The sequence below is a fragment of the Artibeus jamaicensis genome, unplaced genomic scaffold, assembly GCF_021234435.1.
Source record: "Artibeus jamaicensis isolate MK-2021 breed Jamaican fruit bat unplaced genomic scaffold, CSHL_Jam_final scaffold_286, whole genome shotgun sequence".
NCBI classification, from domain to species: Eukaryota; Metazoa; Chordata; class Mammalia; order Chiroptera; family Phyllostomidae; genus Artibeus; species Artibeus jamaicensis.
Genome location: NW_026522034.1, coordinates 3,445,290 through 3,461,523, shown reverse-complemented (window position 1 = coordinate 3,461,523; position 16,234 = coordinate 3,445,290). Strand labels below are relative to the sequence as shown.

The window sequence follows — 16,234 nt, the reverse complement described above, 5'->3', positions numbered from 1 at the left end:
GAGGTGCTGCAGCAGTCTCACGTGTTCATGCTCACGCTGCTTCCTCTTCGTAAATGTGGGAGCCTTCACATCATTCTCTGGCTTGAATTATCCTGTAAAAGAGTTGGCGAGGCCAACATTCCAGGGCTGGGCAGGGAATGCCATTTCTCGAGGGAAAAGAAGCAGGAGCTGAAACAAAGCCCTTCTCTAGTCAGGCTGGCCTAACACCTACCAGGCGGGCAGTGAGATCGGGACAGTGGGAGGGGCGGCCTGTGTACAGTACAAGCAGCTTGCCGTTAAAAGGCAACAGGTCTCATACCCTGCCCTGGACGGCGACCCTTCCCTTTGGAATTCTCCCCTCTGACCTCAAGATCATTAATCCAGAGGCTGCCAAATGACAGTCATCCATCACGCCTCCAGATGAACTGAGGAGCGCCTGGGGAAGGCGCTTGGCCCCACCCTCCTTGCATCCCCTGGTGCTCATTAGTGGGCCTTCCTGCTCAGAGCCAGGTTTCCTGGTCACAGCTCTGGCTCCTCTCACTTCCCTTCCGGACTAGTGGGTAGAAGCCGTTCTGACCTGCCCCTCCCTTTCAAAGGCCGGGGAAGGGGTGGAGTGATTAGTGAGGACAGAATTGTTGAGTGGCTTTTTCACCCCTCCCCCTCCCCCTGGAAACCTGTTTCCTGCAGATCCTTTGACATGGTGGAGATACAGGACAGAAAAACTCATTTCTCTCCCCTGCAGCAGGAGAGGCGGAAGCAAGCAGTTATTCAGGTAGATGAGCCGGGCAGGAGCCCGCTGTTGAAGGAGTCAGGGCCAGCCTCCTGGAGGGGAGGGCTGACTGGCACATGAAGGCTGCAGAGCCGTGAGTCGCCACATCATCAGGAAGGAGTCTGGACTCAGTGCTGCTATAAAAAGGAAATCTAGTCCAATCCTCTTATTTATAGGTGGGGAAACCGACCCAGAGAGGCTGTGTGTTTTATCCAAGGGCCACGCGGCCTGAGAGTTGGACCTGTCTTTCTGTCCATCCCAAGAGAAGTGGCAGCTAGTCTGACAGCTTTCAGGCTTTGGGAGTTTGTCTTAAATTATACTTCTAAGCAGATTTCTGAACATGTTTCTAACTCGACAAAAGGTGGGCGTACACAGATGTCTTCCTCTCTGCTTGAGGATGACACAACCCTCTGTTTCTCTCTGGACAATCACAGGGACCCCCATCAACCGCATCCCTATCATGGCCAAGCAGATCCTTGACCTGTATATGCTGTATAAGCTGGTGACGGAGAAGGGGGGCCTGGTGGAGATCATCAACAAGAAGATCTGGCGGGAGATCACCAAGGGCCTGAACCTCCCCACGTCCATCACCAGTGCCGCCTTCACCCTGAGGACCCAGTGAGTGGCCAGGCCTTGGGGAAAGGAAGCAAAGACTGGAGAAACCGGGTGTTTTGTTTTCTGGGTTTTTTTGGGGGGGGAGGGTGCTCTGCCCTTGACTGAGGATGGAGCCCATAACCCCATTGTATCAGGATGACACCCCAGCTAACAGGAGCCGCCCAGCCAGGGCAGAAAGGGGGTGTTTTAACTTAGAGGAGAGAAGGGAAGAAAATTCCATTATATAGTGAACAAGGTGAGGAGGAGTTTGGAGATAGTCGGGAGCTTTCTGAGATGAACCCCCCACGAGACGGAAGCAGTGATGAGAGCCGGCACTTCTCGCGTGGCCTCTGTGCTGCCGCTTCACCATTATGATGCCTTCAAACCTCACCATCGACCCTATAAAGTAGGAGTCATTCCCATTTTCCAGGTCACCAAAGCTAAGTCTCAGAGGTTAAATCAGTGAAGGCCATACCAGCTAATAAGTGGTGAAGCTGAGATTCATTCCCACCTGGGCCTTGTCCCTGAAACTCACACCCTTTCCAGGACGCTGCCCCCCACACTGCGCCTCCCCCCTCAGCCTGGCGCTTCTCAGCTGACACTCAGCTTGCCCAGCAACACGGGACCCAGGAGAAGGCAGGCGGTCAGGCCCCACTGGGGTCTGTGAACTTTTGTCACCAGTGAGTTAATGAAAAGCGTGATGGAAATGGTGAAGCAAAGAGCAACATTGAGCGTGAGGGCCAGGAGGGACTCCTTTCTTCCTTAGCACTCCGGAAGTTGCTCTGTGAAGAGTACGGAATGAGCAGCTGACATATCAGTTAGGTGGCGTGTCATGTCCTTGCTGAAAAGTAGAAAGGGTTCACTTGTTGGGACTGCTCCAGCTGAAGTGGGGGGCAGAACTACAGCCTCGCCAGCAGTCCTCGTCTCAATGTTCTCGGGTGGAGGATTGCTTCCTGGGGCACCTGACCCACAGTGGGGAAAACTGCCTGTCTGACCAGCCTGACTTGGGACGTTTCGGAGACCGGGAGCCAGAGAGTCATGTCACAGCATGGTCCCAATGTCTCCCGGGGCACTGAAAAGGCACCAGCAGGACCATGAGGCATTAGCATATGTCCCTTATTTCCCTGAGTGAATGATGCATTGTCCTTGAGCAGTGCTCAGAATTGAGTGGCCGTTAGAGGGCCTGGGCCAGGGTGGTCAGTGGTCCAGAGAAGAGTTTTCTCTTCTGAGTGGTGCCCCAGGCTCGGGCCTCTGTCCTGGAGGCTTGCCTGCAGAGGCTGCTTCCACAGCCCCAGCAACTTAAATGCGGCGGCGTCTGGTGCCACGTTTTGGATTACTCTTTTTCCCTTCCTTCCAGGTACATGAAGTACCTCTATGCTTACGAGTGTGAGAAAAAAGCCTTGAGCTCCCCAGCTGAGCTCCAGGCAGCCATCGATGGCAACAGGCGGGAGGGCCGGCGGCCCAGCTACAGCTCCTCCCTCTTTGGCTACTCACCCGCTGCCACTGCTGCTGCTGCCGGGGCCCCTGCCCTTCTCTCCACAGCCAAGATCCGCTTCCCCATCCTTGGGCTGGGCTCCAGCAGTGGTACCAGTGCCAGCAGCCCTCGGATATCTCCAGCAGCTACCCTCAGGAAAGGTCTGTAGGGCCCTGGGGGAGGAGGAAGGAATGGAGCCAAGGTGCTGTGTCCAGGACCTGGGCGGGAGGGTGGATCATTGGTCAGTGTAGCTTTGGTGCTTTTGCCAGGTGATGGAGTCCCGGTGACAACAGTGCCTGTGCCAAATCGACTGGCTGTGCCCCTGACTTTGGCAGGCCAGCAGGCTGGCACCCGGGTGGCCACACTGGAGCAGCTGCGGGAGCGGCTGGAGTCGGGGGAGCCGCCTGAGAAGAAGGCGTCCAGGCTGTCAGAGGAGGAGCAGCGCCTGGTGCAGCAGGCGTTTCAGCGCAACTTCCTCAGCGTGGCACGGCAGCTGCCCATGAAGATTCGGGTCAATGGGAGGGGTGAGTGTGCCAGGCCGCACTGCACTGAGGGGCCCAGTCACATCCCCCAAGACTGGGTTGGGGCTCCTCCAGCTTTTGCCCTGCAGGCCCCCGGAAGGGTCTAGAGGCCAAAAAGTCACATAGAGCTTCCGTGGTCACAGAGATCTCAGTTCTCCAAGATGAGGTTATTTTCTTGGGGACCAGAAATTGCCTTGGGCAGTGTCTTACTCTCTAGCAGGTAGGAAGAAGCAGTGTTCAAGGAGGAGGCGGGGACCTTCGGGGACAGCAGCTGTGCCCCCCCCCCCCCGCCTGCCCCGTCTCTGATCTGAATTAAAGGGCTCGGCCTTTACCCCAGTGCCGACAGGATGCAGGAGTGTGAGCAAACACAGGGCACATCTGGGAGAACGTCGGCACCTCCACTCCTCAGGCTCCGAGAGGGACTGGGTTTCTTCAGACCAGGCCACCTGTGGCCGTCAGAACAGGCGGGAGGGAGGAAAGAAGAGTTTGGCGGCGTAATGGACACCCTTTCCCTTCCCCTCCACGTTTTCAGGTGCCCCACCTTTATGTCTCTGGAACCACAGATTCCATGCCCCTTGTTCCTCTTCCTCCTTTTCCCTCCTCACACACATTTTCTTGGCCGTCCCTGCCCCTGATGCTGTCCCAGAACAAACATGAAATACGTGTGCATGGGAAAGACACCGGGGTGGAGGAAGCTGTGCACATTCCCAAGCAGCCGCTGTCTGTCCGCTCTCCCCTGGGTGAGGAGCAGAGGGCGGCTGGAGGTGATGGCCCAGGCATTGGGTCTCTGCTCCATTAGCCGTTCAAGGCCAGGTGCCTTGGCCCTGTGCATGATGAGCGGGCAGAGGTGAGCTGGGCAGTGGCCTTCCGCGAGTCCCAGATGCCCAGGCTGAGATGGAGTACCAGGTGCTGGGCAGGTAGACCATCTCCTCAAGGAGCCCCCAGCCTGGTAAAGGGGAGGAGGGGGCAGGGTGAGGCCTTAGAGACAGAGACTGGCTAGATCTTCCTGATCTCCAGCTGCTCAGCAGATGGATAGTGGGTGCTCGGTGAAGTTTGCCAGATCACTTTGAAAGTGCCAGCACACAGCTGTGAGCTAAGGTCAGCCTCCTTGCTGATGGTGACCCATTTTTCTTCAAGCAGAGAGAGCTGGGGAGGTAAAGTGGCCCATGGAGAAAACAAGCAGCAGGAGGTTAGCAAGTCCTGGGTCCTCCTGCCAGGCCTTATGCTCAGGAGAAGGTTGTCTAGATGCTTTCTAACAGCGCCTCAGCCTGCCGTGGCCAGACCCGGGCACGGGAGAGCCTCGGGACGACAGAGGCGCTGGAAGGCTTGACCTCGTCTGCCTGCACTCTGTAGTCAGACCACAGCACTTGACCAAGGCCTGCTGTCCCTCTTGTCCCAGCAGAAGACAGATCAGAGGCCTCGGCTGCGGCGCTGAATCTGCCTGCAGGCGGCGTCGGGAGCATTAGCATGTCCGTGGACATCGACGGCACCACCTACGCAGGTGAGGCCCGTGCGTGGCGGCCAGCCTCAGTGCTGCGGCCTGACCGGCCCCGCTTGTCACCCTCCTGTCCACGTACCGTCCCAGGGTGCCTGCCTTTTAGGTGGTCTCAAAGTTCCACAGCTACACGGTCCTTCTGGGCTAGTAGAGGCTGAGGACAGCTAACGTGGTGACAGGTTCCCCTCCACCTTTGACCAGATGAGAGGAACCCAAGGCCGAACCCTTTCGGGGCTGACGGTTGGCTTGCTGTGGCATAAGTCATTTGACGTGAAGTCACAGCCAATTCTATGTTAATGCCTTCGCATACAGTGAAAGTAATTGTGTTCTGAGTCCGCCGTTGTGATCTTCTCATGCACGGTCTTCCTGTCTTAGTGCTCCAACTGTTCTCTTTCTAAACTGCTGCTGTTTCTTTTCTTTAAAATGGATCAAGGACAGACACGACACGGGTCCAAGTGCCTGTGTGTTTGTGACTCTCCCGTCATTTACAGTTGTTTCTCCCTCAGTCTAATTTGGCAGTAGCGGGGGGGGGGGGGGGGGGGTTGAACACCTTTACCAAGTAAGTATACCCAAGGCGGTCAGCGTAGTCTTCACATCAGTTCTGTTGCCACTCCCATTTTGTGCGTTTAGGGCTAAGTTTGGGAACACAGCCAGCTGACTCTTGTTAAACATAGCTTGGGGAGTCGGGGCTGATGTGCCCAGGCATTCTAGCCAGGGGCCTTCCGCCAGGAGCTCCCGCATCAGCCCCTGGTTTTACAGAGGGCATGGAGGTGCTCCGTCCCCCGAAACGGGGGGCACATCCTCAGGGCATGCTTCTGCCCTTTGTGTGCTTCTGTGCTGGGGACAAGGCTCCCTCAGGGTGCACCCTGTAGGCCTCGTACTCTGGATCTCTGCTGGACCCCCCTGCTGTGGGCGGGGGTGGGGTGGAGGCAGGGAAGGGGCAGGGCCCCTGGAAGCAGCCGGCAGAGAAGCAGCAGCGCTCAGGCCACAGGCAGAGAGGTCTCTGCCTGACGCAGGAGGCCCTCAAGGAGATCGGGCGAGTCAGTGGGTAGGGCTTGGGTGCTCGTGGCCTTCTGGTGGCACTGCGGTGGCCCCAGAGGCTTGGGGGTTGGGAGTAGGTCCGTGGAGAAAGCAGGGAAGGAGGATATGGGAGCCTGGTACCGACGTCATTCTTGTCCTCCATCAGGAGGAGGGACATAACGCCTCCTCTCTCAGAAGAGGGTTGAAGGCTCCCCGGACCTCACCTACCTCAGTGCCAGTTCCACCTGTGCATTTTCTCAGTGAGTTTGCAGTCACCGAGGCTGGGAACCAGGACGTCCTTCCTGAGAGCCCCTCGCACCCATACTGCCCCCACCCAGAGCTGAGCAGACCCTGCTGCGCTCTCCTCTCCTGTCTTCGCCACCGGTGCCCTAAGTCAGCCCTCTCTTCCCCTGTTGGAGTACTTCCCCTGCAGGCCTCCATCACCATACCCCTCCCAGCCCCACAGAGAGTGTTTCAAAACACGTCTCAGGAGGCCCCTCCCTTCTCAAACCTGAGGAGCTTCACGACACCTACAGGGTGGGGCCCGGGCTTCCCTAGGGATGTACAGGCCTCTGTTACCGTGTCCTCCCGTCCGTCCAGCCTCGTCCGCCTGCACGATGTAGTCAGACCACAGCGCTGTGTGGCCTCCAGCAGGTTTGCTGCCTCTTTGCTCTCTGCTCTGCCAGGCTCCCCTGCCTGGCACGCCACGCCCTTCCTCGTTTGGCCGCTTCTTCTAACAGTCCACGCGCAGCCTCCCCCTGGAGCTTTCCTGGCCAGTTTTCCCTTGCCCTCCAAAACCTTTCCTCAGAGCATTTATAACACTTCGGCAAGATTACTGTACCAACCTAAGCGTGCCCCTACATGGCCCCTAAGCATCCGGAAGCAGGGTAGTGTTCGGGACTTGCGTTGGCACCTGGCACGGTGTCCAGAGCAGAGCCTTGCACAGTTGGGCAGTAATAATCAGTGGAGATGGATGCAACACGCCTCTTGCCTGCTGTCTGCTTACACTTTCTTCCCCTCCCACCCAGGCGTGCTGTTTGCCCAGAAGCCCGTGGTCCACCTCATCGCCGGGGCTGCTCCCCAGAGCACCAGCAGCAGCGCCAGCAGCAGTAGCAGTTCTCACTGCTCACCCAGTCCTACCTCATCCCGGGGCACCCCCAGTGCAGAGCCCTCCACCAGCTGGTCCCTCTGAGGCGCAGGACCCGGCTCCCACTCTCCACTGTCCTGTCAAGAGTGAAGGGAGTTGCTGCACAAAGTTTACCTCATCTCACGGATCCCATGTCAAATACCGTTTGGCCAGATGTTGAGAGTTTGGATGTGTCCACCTGTCCAGGCTCCATTCAGGTCCTGCTGTACTCTGGGGACAGGGAGAGGCTGGCGGGCAGGACAGGGCAGCGTTGTCCAATCAGGGATTGTCCTGGGGAAGTGGGTGGGGTCTGCGGGCAGCCAGCTTCCTGGGGATTCCCAGGCCACCCCCCTTCCTGGGCACAGTGTATCGACAATCTGTAAGTTGACACAGGGCTGGAAGCCCTCGCATCCCTTCCCCTTTAATTTATTTTCCTTGCCCTGCCTTTTGTCATGACCCCAGGGTCACTGTCCTTCCCCTGCTCAGTGCCCCAATCTTCCTCTCTCATGCGGGTCTGCTAGGAGCCAAGAGCATGCCTTTGTAGCTTTTCTCTACTGAGCATGAGATAGGGCTCTCCTTGTCTCCCAGGTTGGTCCTTGGGCTACGGGTCCCTCAGATTTGAAGCAATCCTCATGGCCCTTTAGTCCCTTTGTAATGGCTCCAGAAGGTCACGTGCGGGCAGTCCTGAGGTCCCAGGGCCCATTGGATGTCTGCTGTAGTGCCCACCTCGTACCAAGCCTCTTCGGCCCTCAGACCTCATGCTGCCCATTCTCCCTTGCTGGCCAGCGCTCCCGAGAACAGCCCACTTGTCCCTTGGCCTCCTTCTCACAGGGCCATCTCTGCCCCAACATCCCCAAGCCTGCCGATGTCAGGTTCATTGAAATACCTCAGATTTGTAATTGTTGATGTTCGATTCTTCAGGAAGTATTTGCATCTCTGAAATCTTTTTTATATGTGTTTTTGCTGACTTTTGTTCTTTTATTTTAAATTTTTTATTGTTATGATAGCACCAAAGAAGTGACAGCAGATCACCCCAAAGCCAAACAAATGATTTGGTAGCCCAGCCCCTCTGAGAGCTTGGTGAGGAGGCTGGGAGGCAGGCAGGAGAGGCGACTCAGGGATCACAGCGGCGGGGAGGCGGTGGGGCAGAAGCCCGCTCTCGCACAGGCTGGGTCCCGCGACCACACCGTTTCTGAAGAGGGTCCTTGACTCAGTTCCTGCCGGAGCAGGCCTGGTCCCGGCCCCTCCTGCCCGCTCTCCGGTGGGGACCAGACGTCTCCCCTTCACTCCACACTCCCACCTCTGGACGGGCAGGCCGTGGCTGTGATGCTGAGAGAGCCCCATCTCCTCTCGGACCCTGGGGCGGAGCAGTCTGCTCCTGTGTGGTAAGGAAGAGGCGGGTCTCACACAAGGCTCACCTCAGCGTTCAGCAGACACCACCCGCCGCTACGTTGCCGGGCTGTGGTGGGAGCCCATGTCGGCACAAGCCCACGCCCGGCTAACATTCCGTGGCATCTAGGAAAGGAAAGGGAATTCCAGAGCTTGAGCACAAAACGTGCCCCAGCCTGGTAAGCCGCAGCTCTACTGGACCGTGTCTCTCTCTTCCCTCCCCCAACCCTCTACACACGTTCACACGGCCCCCTCCACCAGGCTGACGCCCTTCCAGCCTCAGAAGCCTTCCCAGCTTACCCACCAGGCAGGTGAGGGTGTGGGCAGAGAAGGGCTTCTGGGACCTGGTGCCAGGGAGGAGCCCAGCTGGCTGGCACTGGGCCCACTTGAAGATGTCCCAGGTATTTTGCCAGTGTGTTTTTCTCAGGGGTTTGGTCATGAAGAATGGACTCTTCCCAGCCAGAGGATGCAGGGACAGCACACTGTGTCCTTCTGGTCACCGGATTCTCTCCCGTAGGCAACTTGCCCGGCCTCCTCCTCTCAGTGAGCCCCTGCTGACCTCAGGACAACAGAGGGGCCTCAACCTGAAAGCCCAAGAGTGGGGGCGCCGGCGGGCGTCCCTGGGCCAAGAGGAGCTTCCCCTGGAAGTGCAGTCCCGAAGGCCACAGGGCAGGCAGCCGGGGCAGCTCCGTGCACTCACCCTCCCCGTCCTCTGTGTTTTCTGACCAGGAAAAGCAGGGTAGCACATGGGCAGCCTTGGCGGCGGAGAGATAACCTCAGATGCCCTCTCGCAGCAAGTGTCTGTATATGTTGTGGTTATTTTCTATCTACATGTTCTTGAATGTTTATATTTCAATAAACCTCTACCTCTTCACACGAGCAGGTGGGTGTTTTCGCTGACTCTTCATTGGATGGTGCTGGGGGAGAGGTGAAGGCCTTCGGAACAGACAGGGACTGAGTGAACGACCGGTCCGTCGGTTTCCCCTGAACCTTTGCCCTTCGGTGCTCACCCACCTTTTCCCCAAGGCGCCCGCTCACCCCGTCTGCACCAGCAGGGGACTTCGGGTGCCTCATCACCCAGACTGGCTCCGCCAGTGTCACATCAGTGTCGCGGTCGGCACAGGCCCAGGCCCGGAGAGGCCTCCATTGAGCAAGCCCTTGCGCTCCTGCTGATAAGCGGTCCCTATGAATACGGAGCTGCAAAAGAATTTTGTTAGAGTGTATTGTGACAGCTGTCATACCAGTGTGCATTTCAAAAAATAATTTGGTGGATTTTTTTGCAGCCATTTTAATATTGAAAGTGGAAGAAAATACGTATCGTGCTTTATTCCTTCAAGAAATGTAAAAAACAGCTGAAACACAAAAAGTCTGTGCTGTGTGTGGAGAAGGTGCTGTGACTGACTGATTGTGTCGAAAGTGGTTTGTGAAGTTTTATGCTGGAGATTTGCTGGACAATGCTCCCTGGTTGGGTAGACCAGTTGAAGTTGATAGTAATCGAGACATTAACTGAGAACAATCAATGTTATACCACGTGGGAGATAGCTGACATTCTCAAAGTATCCAAATCAGTAAAGTTATTGGTGAAAATCAAAAATGTCTTTTATAAGAAACAAAACACAAGAACTTTGTGGCCAACCCGATATACATGGAAGCCTGGTGGCATCAAAGGCCTGGTGTTCAAGAAGGACCTGGCCAGCCCTGGCTTGCGTGGCTCAGTGGACTGGGAGCCAAAGGGTTCAATTCCCAGTCAGGGCACACGCCTGGGTTCTAGGCCAGGTCCCCCATAGGGGGCATGCGAGAGGCGACCACACATTGTTTCTGTCCCTCTCTTTGTCCCTTCCCCTCTGTCTAAAAATAAATAAAATCTTTCAAAAGAAGAAGAAGGACCTGGCCAGTCCTAGGGTTGATGGAGTAGGGCAGAGGGGAAGTGGGAAAGAGTGCCCCCGGGGCCACGGGGGTCCCCAGCTATGGGGTTTGGGCTCCATCCTCTGAGCATCAGGGTGTAGCCAGTCCGGTCGGTCAGTCTGTCTTTTAGATAATCTGCTTTTCTAGAGGGGTGATCTGGAGCTGGGAGACATTCTGGGTGAAACACCTGTAACTCAGGCCTGGCCTGAGGATGCTCAGTCTTTCTCTGCTGTGATGCCCTTTTTATGGGCCCAGCTGGTTTTGGTGGAACAAAAAGTGGACAGAGGTAAAGCACTGGGTGAGTTTGTAATCACCGTCCCTTCCACACCATGCACCTCACTCGTCTCAGCCTTCTGGTTGCAAAGCAGGGATCCCCCTCTCTGCCATTTTTAAGTGCGAGAAAATGAGGGGACATTGAGGCAGTTTTGAGCCTGTCTCACTGACTTATTTCTTTAGAGACAGAGGGGAAGGGAGGGGAAAACGGAGAGAAACTGTGTGGTTGCCTCTCATGCGCCCCCCACTGGGGAACTGGCCCACAACCCAGGCATGTGCCCCGACTAGGAATTGAACCAGCAATTCCTTGATTTGCAGGCCGGTGCTCAATCCACCGAGGCACACCAGCCAGAGCCGTCTCACTGGTTTTTATCGTTTAGTGATTTAATCACTGATAACCAATATTTGGCGTCACACTTCACAACTTCCTGCGACACACCAGAGGTCTGTCCTGTGCAGGTCTGGTGGGCCTAGTCTAGGAGAGCACTGACGGGAGAAGCAGGGTCTGGAGACGTTCAAGGTGGAAACAGCAGAGTGACTGGGGGCAACGCTGACAGAGACACAGCAGGTTGGGCGAGGGTCCTGATGCAGAATCCAGGGGGGAATGACGCGCCAGACCATGGCGATCCCGTCCCATTTCAGTTCTCACAAAATACAGGACATGATCTCAGGCTAAGAAGAGGAAAAGTTTCTCAAAATAGACCAATAGTTTCTCCAAACAGTTCATCTCCAAAATATCTCCAAAATAGTTTCTCCAAACAGTTCATCAAAAGATACCATAAAGTAAATAAACTGGGAGGAGACATTTGCAACACAACTAACAAAGGTACAGTAGCCAAAATGAGTTCTTTCTATTGCTAAGATAAAAGCAAAAAGATCCCTGACTGGCGTAAGTGGGTTGGGCAGGGTCCTGCAAACCCAAAGGTCACCAGTTGGATTCCTGGTCAGGGCACATTGGCTGACGTGCAAGAGGCAGCTGGAAAGTCTTTTTTTTTAAGCAGAAAGTAAGTGTGCACAAGAGGAAATACCAATGCCTGGACCTCATTTGTGACCAGCGGATACACAAACGACCATTCCACACTGTTGGATCGACACAAACTTCAGTCTTAAAAATCTAGATCTTGATGAGGACGGGGAGCCATAGGAACTCAGACTGCTCAGTGTAAATTAGTCGAACCAGTTTGGAAAACATTTGTATTTCCTAGTCATAGGGAACATGCACATCCCCAGGGCCCAAGCACTGCTGCCAGTTCTGGACGTGTGCCCCAGGAAACCCAGTAGCACTGACAGCAGTCTCTGTGCTGTGAAACTGCCAGTTAGTGAACACTGATGTGTGCCAGGCACTGTTTTAGTTCTTTGCGTGAATTCATTCATTTGACCCTGTGCACATTTGGGAGATGGGACTATTACTATCCCCAGGTTGCAGATGGGGAAATAGGCACAGAGAAGGTGAGTGGATTAGACTGAAGCCCCCAAACCCGGGAGAAGAGCGGCCAGGACTCTACTGCACTGACTCGGCACAGAGCCAGCCACTCCACGGTGTCTCCTTGTGCACCCTGCCCCGGTCCCATAAGACAGTGACTTTGTCCATCCTCCATGTGAAGAAACTGAAGAACAGGAATGTGCCCTGGGTTACACATCTAGCAACTACAGTGGCCTCTCCCACCTGTGCCTCCTCCCTGAGGGGCAGGGGCGGCTCAGCGTGATGAGAAGAGGGGAGCCGAGGCTGGTGGTTCCCGTTCCTACTCAGCTTGGCGCCCACACCGCAGTCTTGGCCAGGGTTGGCGAGGGGCCTTGGCCGGGAGCACAGCACCTGTGTCCACGTGACAGGAGAGTGCCCCTCACTCCCCAGAAAGAATGGGGAGCTGGTGGCTTGGGGCTTCTGATGGAGAAGGTCAGAGTCACCATCCGAGGGGAGTGGAGGAGGAGCCGACCAGGATAGCAGGACTGGGAAGAACGGGACTCTTGCTGCGCTTGGAGACAGGGAGGTACAAACCCCAGGGCAGCCGGGACAGGGACAGACCTGAAGGCCAAAGGTGGGCCGGCCATGTGCCAGGGGACAGGGAGCCATCTGAGAGCAAGTGGGGAAAGGGAGCAACACCTGTTCTGAGGGCGGGCCTTCCGGCAGGACGGCATCTGGTTTGGAGCCTGTTGGGAGTGTGTCCCTGGCAAGGGGCCCCACCGTTCAGGACTGGGTCGGCAGAAACGAGAGGGACTTATTCTGGGGCCCCAAGGTGTGTGGCAGAGCCCAAGGACAGGGAGACTTGGGGCTGGCCTCTGGGGGGTCTGCAACCCAGAAGCATTAACCACGGAAGGTGTTCCTCGCCTTCTGTAGACCAGCTCACCCGGCCGCCCAGGCCACAGAGCAAGGGGAGATGACCATCCCAAAGGTCAGGGTTATGTCTTCTCCAGGTGGGAGGCCCCCTGGACCAGACCAGAATCTCCAACCTCTGTCCCAGGGATTGGGTGTAGGGCAGACTGTAGGCACCATCCAGGCCAAGCTGCTGATCCTCCAGCTCTGCATTGCAAGTTCTCACCAAATCCCAGGCTTTCCGGAGCTCATCCTGCATCTGGGCCAGCTCGGAGCCCATCTGCTGCAGGAAATTCTGGGAAGGGGTTGAGGGTTGTTGGCTCCTACCTCCGTTTGGTGTTTTCCCCAGGACATCACTGCACCCTGATTTCAGAGATTCATTCTCACAGGGACCTGCTGGGGACTATGCTTTGACCTAAAGAATGGGCAGAATGACTGGGAGGTGCTAGGAGAGGCTGATAGAAGAGCATTAGGGGAGGGAGCAACACGCCTCACTCTTCCCCATCAGACTGTACAGGTGACCAAAAATTTCCTGAATCCAAAATGCTGCTGGGTCATAGTCCTCAGGGCTCCCTGTAGGGATACAGCCTAGCATGAGGGCTCCCTGAGGGCAGGCCCAGGTCTGCAACCCCTTCCGTCTCTAGAGCCTCCTCCCCTCTGGCTACTGCAGAGGTGCCTCTGACTCCCATGCATTTGCTTGATAGGTGAGCTCGCACCGACACAGAGTGTCTGGTCCCTTCCCAGGGCCACCTAGAGACAGGACAAGGGCAAGGCAGCCTGGAGTCCAGCCTGAGAGGGGTTTGGCTCTGCTCTTGGCCTTCCGTAGAGACACCCTGATGCCAATTCACTGATTCCAACAAACCACACAACCCTCCCACCCTGTCTCCCAGGTTCAGCCCTACCTTCACCTCTCCAGATGGCCTCAGTCTCAACTCCTCTGGTTCTTAGTCTCAAGAGCCCAATGTGGTCTTAGCGGTTCTGGCCCATACAACAAAGGAGGACCCCTCCTGCAGTCCCACCCGCCGCTTGACCTGGGGGTGGGGCAACCATGACGACCGCACAGGTCAGCCCTCACCTAACTGCCGGAGCTGCAGCACCTTGCCCCTGCCTGTCCCTGAGTTCTCTCCTCTGCCTCTGATGGGGAACCCCTGAACAATCCTCTAGCTCCTCTCTGGGCCTCCGTTCTGGCCACTCCTGGAGCCTGGTGGGACAAAGGCCCAGTTCTAAAGGGCTGGAGAGAGTGTGACCCAGGGACAGTGACCTGCTGGGTAAACTGACTCGGGCCATGGAATCGCTGAGGGTCGGAACTTATGAGTCCTGCCACCACCACTCTGAGTGCACAGATCAGACCAGAGCTCAGAGACAAGGGGCTTCACCAGGGCCACAGGTCAGGACCCCACCTACATCATCTTGGAAACTCTGCTGCCTGAGGCCCAGGGAGGATTCCACGACAGCCTTCCCCACAGAAGGCCCACAGAACCGGGTCTGGGCAGCGCATGGCCTGCCTTCCTCACTTGATGTGGAGGAGGGGCCTGGGGCTCAATGAGCGGCAACCCTCCTGATTCACCATGGCCCTTCCAACTGACAGGCCAACTTCTCCGCAGCTGTGTCAGGGTCCTGGGGTTAAATGATGGAAAAACAAGACAGAACAGCTACATCCTGGAGATCCCAAGTCACACCCAACCCACCCAGCAGGAAGCAAAGTGGGGGCTATAATGGGTTGAATTGTGTCTCCCCAAAAAAGATGTGTGCATTCTAACCCCATTACCTTAGAATGTGATTTTATTTGGAGATGGGGTCTTTGCAAAGGGGATCAAGTTAAAATGAGGTAATTAGAGTGGCCTCTAGTCCCATAAAACTGGTGTATTTATTAAAAAGGAACGTTTGGCCACAACCACATGCACACAGTGGGAGCACTGTGGGAGTACTGTGGGAGCAGGAACGTCAGGGACTGCCAGTGACCCCCAGGAACTGGAGGAAACACAGGAACGATTCCCCCTCACAGTCCTCAGATGTAACCAACATTGCTGACACCTTGATCTCAGACTTTCAGTCTCTGGAACCGTTTCTGTTGTTTAAGTCACTCACTTTGGGGTACTTGGTCATGGCGGCCCCAGCAAACTAATGCTACAGAGGGCGTGTAATCAGACCTCATTGGCAGTTCTCTGGCCCCAAAGGGACCCTGATTTAGGAGCTTTCACCTCAAAGCAGTCGTCTGCAGCAGTGTGAAGTGTGTGACAATAGTAGCTAATATTTCATAGTGACCATAACACCTCAGTGTCCAGCACAGCACTGACCTGTCATGGCCTGCTGAATTTCACCTCACAGTCAGCTGATGGGGGAGGAAAACTGTTACTGTTCTCTCTCTTCTGTCTGTCTGTCTCTCTTTTTTACAGATGAGGCCCAGAGAGGTTGAGAGGTTGAGTAACTTGCCCAGCTAGTATAGTGTGGAGCCAGGACTTAAGGCCAGTATTCAGGCTTCTGAGCCCAGAGTCTAGTTTTGCTTTTTAAAGATGTACCTTGCCATTACAGTTGGCATGTACTGCATTAGTTCAGGTGGACAGCATAGAGATGAGACGTCGAAATACCTTATGAAGTGGTCCCCCTGATAAGTCTAGCACCCATCCGAGTTATTACAGTATTACTGTAATATTATTATAGATTACAGTAATTATTACAGTATTACTGACCACGTTCCCTATGCTGTGCTTTATATCCCCGTGACTGTGTATGTAAGTGGCAATTTGTACTTCTTAATCAATCCCTTTGCATTTTTCACTCAGCCCCAAAACCTCCCTGCCTTGAGCCCACAGTCTTAACCACTAATTTGGGGACAGTGAAGACCATAGAATCCTGGGAATGGAGAGAAAGCCAGAGTGAGGTAGAGACCCAGAAAGTGTCAGTCAGGGTGGAGGGAGCTGGAGGTTGGGGATGGGACTAGAGGTGGAGCACCCTGGAGCCCCTGGGAGGCCCTCCCACTTCCCCTGCCAGCCAAGATGTTAATGCAGCATCCAGAACCTAATCAGCTCTTGCCCCACGTCTGCCCTGCTGTGATTTTGGCCCATCAGTTGCTATCCATAGGACCCCTGCCCATTGCCCACCCTGGACAAACAGGCCCAGGGCCTGGAGGCACCCACTTGCTCACAGAAGGTGAGTCCTGGATGGGTTTCCCCAGGGACTGGAGAGAAATGACCTTGGAAATCCCTAAGGAGCAATGGGCTGGAAGGCCTTAGAGTTGGGACCCAAGTCAGCACTGTTGTTTTTTGTTTTTTTTTTCAATGGGCCCACCTGGTGCCACTTGCTTCTAGGAGTCTGGGTGCCCAGAGGGCCCTGCCCTAGGTCACTGTGTGCCTGCCTTCTTGCTGACATTGTCCACTC

At 55.6% G+C, this 16,234-nt stretch overlaps 1 protein-coding gene across 4 annotated transcripts in view; it reads left to right on the top strand.

Moving 5' to 3' along the window:
• The window catches only part of ARID3B (AT-rich interaction domain 3B), a 50,142-nt gene extending 40,896 nt beyond the window's left edge, over positions 1–9,246 (top strand). For 2 of the 4 annotated variants that reach the window (XM_037134536.2, XM_053656858.1), the window contains exons 5-9: positions 1,183–1,366; positions 2,700–2,977; positions 3,086–3,340; positions 4,740–4,838; positions 6,881–9,246. In XM_037134536.2, coding sequence (XP_036990431.2) covers positions 1,183–1,366; positions 2,700–2,977; positions 3,086–3,340; positions 4,740–4,838; positions 6,881–7,044 — 980 coding nt within the window. In that variant the 3' untranslated portion in view covers positions 7,045–9,246. The remainder of the gene's footprint in view (positions 1–1,182; positions 1,367–2,699; positions 2,978–3,085; positions 3,341–4,739; positions 4,839–6,880) is intronic. The other 2 variants (XR_008390015.1, XM_037134537.2) reach the window with 2 other exon arrangements.
• Positions 9,247–16,234: the final 6,988 nt, after the last annotated feature.